Source organism: Lates calcarifer, linkage group LG2 (assembly GCF_001640805.2).
Source record: "Lates calcarifer isolate ASB-BC8 linkage group LG2, TLL_Latcal_v3, whole genome shotgun sequence".
NCBI lineage: Eukaryota > Metazoa > Chordata > Actinopteri > Centropomidae > Lates > Lates calcarifer.
In genome coordinates this window covers 13,609,701-13,616,542 of record NC_066834.1, presented here as the reverse complement: position 1 = coordinate 13,616,542, position 6,842 = coordinate 13,609,701, and the positions used below count along the sequence as shown (strand labels likewise).

The 6,842-nt window shown below is 43.2% G+C and overlaps 1 protein-coding gene across 1 annotated transcript; it reads left to right on the top strand.

Annotated features, from left to right (window-relative positions):
* The first annotated feature begins 1,541 nt into the window (after positions 1-1,541).
* tppp3 (tubulin polymerization-promoting protein family member 3) lies at positions 1,542-6,196 on the top strand. The gene is made up of 5 exons (XM_018692929.2): positions 1,542-1,748; positions 3,094-3,199; positions 3,784-3,984; positions 4,317-4,470; positions 5,279-6,196. Exons 3-5 carry the CDS (start codon positions 3,797-3,799, stop codon positions 5,471-5,473), a joined length of 537 nt encoding a protein of 178 aa, XP_018548445.1. The 5' UTR covers positions 1,542-1,748; positions 3,094-3,199; positions 3,784-3,796; the 3' UTR covers positions 5,474-6,196.
* The last annotated feature ends 646 nt before the right edge of the window (positions 6,197-6,842 follow it).

Genomic DNA, 6,842 nt, shown 5'->3' with positions numbered 1-6,842 from the left:
GTGTGCTCCTTGTCACCTGTAACCACACCCACTAGTGATGTCACAGTGTACTCCAGCAGCACACTGGGACATCGCTGCAGCCAGGTGGGACATTAAACCACCTGAGGTCAGTAAAAACATGTTGGTTGGTATCATTATAACCCTGAAAATGACTGAGGCATGTGGCTAGGCAGCCATCTTTGAAGGAAGTGTCCAAATTTCCTTCAAGTGAAAAGACACAAACCAACAACAGACAGGTTTGTTTTTGTCCTTCATTAACGTGAGTTGGTCACAGCTGATCTGAGACGTTTGTCGTTTGAGTCAGTGACGTCAAATAAACACAAGAAGCCTGTGTCGGATGGTTTCTACTCTCAGCTCCGATCATAAGGTAGAGACAGAAAAGGATCTCATCAAACTCAGTGAGCTAACTGCTAACAGCTAATGGCTAACAGCAGTTGTATGAACATCCAGACTAAGACCTGCTGATCTGGTCCGACTGGATTCTTCCTGACAAACTGAATTTAACACATCACATCTGTTTAATCTGTTGTCATAGAAACAGAAACACAAACACTGACAACCTGTGTAACAGGAAGTACTCAAGTTCAGGGACAGGAAGGAATCAGTGTTTTTAATAAAAACTCAGTTTCATTTAGTTCAACAACATCACACATCTGGGTCTGTGACCTTTAACCTCAGAGTTGACGCCATTTACATTCACTGACGAAAAATGTAAAACACACTGTTTCGTTCTGAAAAGCTTAACTTTCTTTAGTTTTTGTCTCATTTTCATTGTAAAATAAAGTTGTGAACAACAGTGTTGTTTGGTGAAATCGACGATGACGCTCTAGGTCACCCGCTCTAGGTCCCACCCACTGGTCATGCCTGTGGGTGGGACCTATGGGAGGGAGGAAACGTCCTGTGCAGTTGTTCAGGTTGGAGAAGTTGTTGTTGCACCATAAAACCTCCTCAGTAATCACAGAAAACATTTTCTCCATGATAAACTGAGTAATTCATGATGAATCTTTTCAGTCCTCTGCAGGTCACTGCAGCAGGACCAGGTTATTTAACTCTGCAATATTCAGCAGAACAGGCGATGTCATTGCCCCACCGTGCTCCCAGACTGTTAGCATTAGCATTAGCAGCATGGCTTCCTGTGGTGACATCAGTTCAGACTCTAGCAGCCGTTCCTCCTGTCTTACTTCACACAGACTTTAACAGTAAACAGTCGCTGTTCTTCTCTTTATAAGCCACATATAATTTATACACTTTTTATTCTTATTATTATGAGACACATAAAATGAGAAAAACAGCCAGGACCAGAGCACAGAGACCAGTCTGCAGCAGAACATGAACCTGAAATCACCTGGTGCAGTGTCTGAAACCAGTCAGCTTTCTGTTTTTCAGTTTACATGTGTAATCATTTATAATTCACAGCTTTATTTCTGTTAAAATTCATCCTGGAGCACTTTGAAATGATCCCTCTGACCTTTGACCTCCAGCTCTGGGAGCTGACAGGAGCCTGCATGACGCCCTGCTGGAGGACCAATGCTCCACCTCTCTTCCCTCCCTCTCTCTCCCTCCCTCTCCTCCCTCCCTCTGTTTTATTGCCCTCCCCTGATGTTGGACAGGATGTTGTCATGGCGACGGGGTAAACAGATGATAACAAGCCCTCAGCCCTTCAGAGCTCATTTGAATGCTGCGACCGCCACTGAGGACCAGAGGAGAGAGAGGAGAGACGGAGGGTGAAGAAGAGGAGGACAGGACAGGTAGGACGCTGCAGGATTTAATGGGCTTTAGGAGATTATTGAAAAGTGCAAAAGCTTGCAAACTTGCAAAAAACTGCAAAAAAGAGACAGGAAAATAGTTTTTAGTTTGAAGGATGAGTCTGACTGTGATTCTGTCTGTTCTTCATGTGCAGAGAGTGATGATAATCAATACACAGACACTGAAAACACAAAGTTATTATAAATATGACAGAAACACAGATCCAGACTCAGTCAGTCAGTGGCATAGACACGTAAATATAAAACTTGATTTGGATTTTGCATAGAAGAGAATTAAACTGATCTGCTGATTATTTACTGTATTAATTCTGCAGTTAATACAATTTATACTTTTGTCTGTAAAATGTCATATAATTGTGAAGATTCCCAAGGTGACATCAGTTCTCTGATAACTTCTGTTGTGAATTGGCGCTATATAAATAAAATTTGACTTGACTTGACTTGACTCTAGTGTTGTAATGTAATGTTATTTTTGATGATTAGACATTTGTCTGCAGCTGTGCAGCTGCAGTCGTCCACATCACAGAAACTGTAACTTCTTCACGTCTGACTTTTTGAAAAAGATGAATCTGTTAAAACCGATATGCTGGAATAAACACTGAGATTGTTTTCTGAATAATAATGTGGTTTATGACACAAACAGAACAAACACCATGTTTCTGATAGTTTGAGGACCAGTAAATCCGTGTTTCAGTGTTTGTGGCTGTAAATGAGCTAAGTGACGCTGTGTGTCGACGCTCTGCATACCAACACACACACTGACACACCCAACACAGTACACACACACATGCACACACTGACTAAAACACTGAAGGACTGACCTGCTGTGAATCTGTTTATTTGAATCAAGCCTGCAGTCAGCTTATCATTCCTCTTAATTACTGACGATGTTTTAATCATTTTTAACGTAAAAACTGACGTCCATCTTTGAGTCCAAAGCAACCACATCAACACTGTTTATTTGATCTATGAAAATTAATTAATTCCAACAAAACAATTCATCTTTTCCATCCTGCTGCTCTGGATCGAAACAACTGAGGTCAATCATATGTTCAGGTCATCCTCTAATCCTGTCCTGCACTGTCCCTGACCCTAAACCAGTCTCTTGCAGTGTCTCTAAACACCACCATCCTCACCAACACCACACCTGTAGATGTGTAGAACTGTAGTTACATCAGGTAACTGATGATCTCTGAGGTACTGAAGTTCAGTTAAACACGGAGAGGAGTTAAACTGACTGAAGTGAGATTGTAAATGTCCAGAGAGTCAGGAATCTGACGCCTACATACCTGTGTAAACACACACACACACACACATGTTTCTGCAGGAGCTGCTGCTGTCTGACTGTACGAGACCAGAACCTTCATCTGAGACTGAGGAACAACCAGTCTACCTGCAGAAGGATCCTGGAACTGCCACTGACAGAGCAGAAGGTGACGACAGTTCAACAAAATCAACTAACCCTGACCCAACTAACCCTAACTCAGACACATTCAGAAAAACACAAAACCTTTGCTTCAGATAGTTAACTGATAGTCCATACATCCACAGAAAACAGAGGCTGCAAAACTTAATTCAGAATCCTCATGTTTTTAACATTCCTTCGGTATCTCAGTAATCCACTGACAACAGGATCTGGCCACAGTGAATTCAGCTGCTGTTAATGAGACAGTTTGACTGAATGTGGATAAAAACACTGTCTCTCCTGATGGTTTTAATGGTCTGTGTGTTGGTGTTAGTGAACTGACTGTTTTTAGTTCTTTATTCACATTTTGGCTGATTTCAGGAACAGATGTAAACTCCAGATTCACTCTTCCCGAGATTTTTTCTTTTCTTCGTTCCAAGAGAAAAGTCAAAGTCAAAACTATTGAATGTGACAAGTTCACCTCGGTCACTCATTCCCTCCTCAGTGTGACTGGATCTCATCAGGCCTCTGTGGTGTGTTGTCATGTTGTGTGATTTCTCTTTGTTCTGCAGTGAAGCAGAAATCTCACAAAAAGTTGTTGTTGTGTTGCAGATATTTTTCCATCATGGCGGAGAGCGCGGATGTGGAGCAGCTGCTGACGGCTTTTAAGAAGTTCGCTGTTCATGGAGACACAAAGGCCACAGGGAAGGAGCTGAATGGGAAGAACTGGGCCAAACTGTGCAAAGACTGCAAGATTATTGACGGCAAGAACGTGACCAGCACCGACGTGGACATTGTCTTCTCCAAAGTCAAGTGAGTCTGCAGATCACAGCCTTGATACAACAACACATCCAGTCCTAAAGAGTTCATTTCATCTCTTGATTGTTGGTGACTACTGCTTCATACTGTACAGTTGGAATTGAAGCTCTGCCCCTGTGTGGGTCAGTGTAGCGCCCCCTGGTGGTGTAAACTCACCTCTGCACAGGAGGCCTTACTATAAACCTGCCAACACACAGCCACAGATACACATCAATCATATTACAGTCTGTCATATTTTCACTTTGTTCCCTGACTTTAGTCTTTAAGGCAGTGCCTCCTGAGGCATCATTAGCTGTTTTATCATTTCCTGCTGTGTGTGTGTGCAGACAGAAGACGTCTCGAGTCATCACATACGAGGAGTTTCAGAGAGCTCTGGAGGATTTGGCTCCAAAGAGGTTCAAAGGTCAGAGTAAGGAGGAGGCAGTGCAGTCCATCTTCAAACTGGTGGAGGGTCGAGAGCCCACCAACGTCGGAGTGACGGTGAGACAAAGAGCTTTAACTAAAAACTCCATCACGTGTTTGTAGAATAAGGAGGGGGGAGGAGGTCCAACGAGTGCTGCTGCTCACGTCCTCTGTTTAACATCTGTATTTCATTTATTTCTTTGTTTCTAAGGAAAATGAATGAAATGAATGAACATCTGTGTAAATGTGTAAGTGATCATCAGCTGGGTCGTTTTCAGCTGCAGTCCTTCAGATAGTCAGACTGTCAGACAAAACATGACAACATGAATAACGTTGACTGTTGAGGACATGAAGACACACAAAACAGATTCACACAGCTCAACACTGACTCTGACACGTGCAGAGCAGCAACACATCAACACCACAGTCATGATGTTGGTCTGGATAAAATGTGAAAAGAAGCAGCTCTGAGATGGTGAAGTGGTGATATCATGAACACATGAACAGCTGTAGAAGATCAGGCTGCAGTGGTTGTAAAGTACTAATAAATACAGAAAACATGCCCAACAGCAGACAGAAAGGAGTTAGCTCCTGACAATCAGAATAATGACATGAACTGTGTTCTGTAGATTAAAAGTCTTCATGTCTGAACTTTGAGAAGCCAGACCCTGAGACATTGCATGAAGGGAAGTGGTCCAGTTTGAAGCCAAGATGTGAGGCAGTCTTCAGAAGAGGATGGAGGAGGGATCTTTGAGGAGACATGAACCAGGAAACACCAGACCAGTTCACCATCCAGAACACTGTTTCTGTAGTTCTGACAGAAACAGTGAAGCTGAGAGACTCTGATCTGCTTTGATTTATATCCTGTCGTTTGTGTTTCTGTCAGAAAGTGGCGAAGACGGCGGCTGTGGACCGTCTGACCGACACATCCCGCTACACCGGGTCACACAAAGAGCGCTTCGACGAGAGCGGGAGGGGCAAAGGTCGCGAGGGCCGGGAGGAGATTGTGGAGAACACGGGATATGTGGGAGCGTACAAGAACGCCGGGACGTATGACACCAAGATGAAGGCTGAGAAATAACAAGGCGGGAGGCAGCACCCCCTGCTGGGAGCTGACAGGAAGTACAGCTCCTCTACAGCACTTAGTCTGGATCAAACCTTGAACTTTGACCCCTCTCTCTCTCTTTCTGTGTGTGTGTGTGTGTGTGTGTGTGTGTGTGTGTGTGTGTGTGTGACAGAGACAGAGAGAGAGAGAGAGAGAGAGAGAGCTAGCTAAACACACTGACAGAGCTTCATTTTCAGTCTGATGAGCTGCTCTCAGATCAGAACTGTAGACTCTATAAACATGGATATGACAGAAGTGATGCGGTTTGCCAGCAATGATACCTGATCAGGTGTCCTCGTTATGAACAGGACAGTCTGTAGACCTCAGTAATGTCCTGAGACTTCAGTAATGTCATGAATTCTGATAAATGTTGTTGTATCATCCAGATTCGGTCCCCAGACATCCTCTCAGCTCACTGTTTCAGCTCTGAGGACACTTTTCATTTGTGTCTCCAGTCTGCAGCAACTTTTGGATCCATGTTGAATTAAACTGAAACAGAATCTGCAGCTTCCTGAGAACTGAAGCCATATTAGGATTTTCTCTTTGTCTTATAATCTAATATTTTAGCAGCCTCGCTCTTCCTCTGCAGTATAATAGTTGTAAACTGTTAGTGTCTGTCTAAAGCTCTTTCTGTTTGGAGTTGGTGCAGGTGCAGAAACTGGAAGCAACTTTATTGAATGAATAAAGACCAAAAAACTCTTTTCTGTTCTCTCTTTGTTCTCTTGTTGTCTGTTTCCACTGCAGGAACCTTTTAGACCTTGGTCTCTGCGTTCCAATTGTAGGTAAAATTGGTTCAAAGTTCCTCAAAGGTTCTTGTTCCCTTGCAGTGAACACATGATCTCAGCTTGTTCACTAAAACTAGACGTTCTCCTAAAAGGCTGAATTGTTGAGCTGATTTTGGGGTTGGCTTTTGAAAAGGTTTAATTTGAAGTGTTGGATAAATGATGGTGGTGATGTGATGTAATGTCTCACTAACTCCATAATGATGCATGTAATCCAGTCACTTGATTCTTGTCTCCTCAGGTGGACCAGACTCCTTTAAGGCCCAGTGCAGGCTACAAGACTTTTGCCATGATATTGGTGATTTGTTCAGACACATTTTTCTGTTCTGAGACTTAAACCTTTGAGTCGGCACAGAATCTTAGGTCCTGGAGTTCAAGCAGGTCAGTGATGATGTGTATTCACCTCATTGTGAGCTGTCTCTGCTGTTTATTATCATTATTAATATTATATAGTGGTGTGGTGCTCTGACTTTCTGTCTAATGTTACAAGTCACCACTCAGACTCAGATCAGATTGGCTATTCCTCCCAGTCACACACCCTCATCCCACGTTCAGTCTGCAGG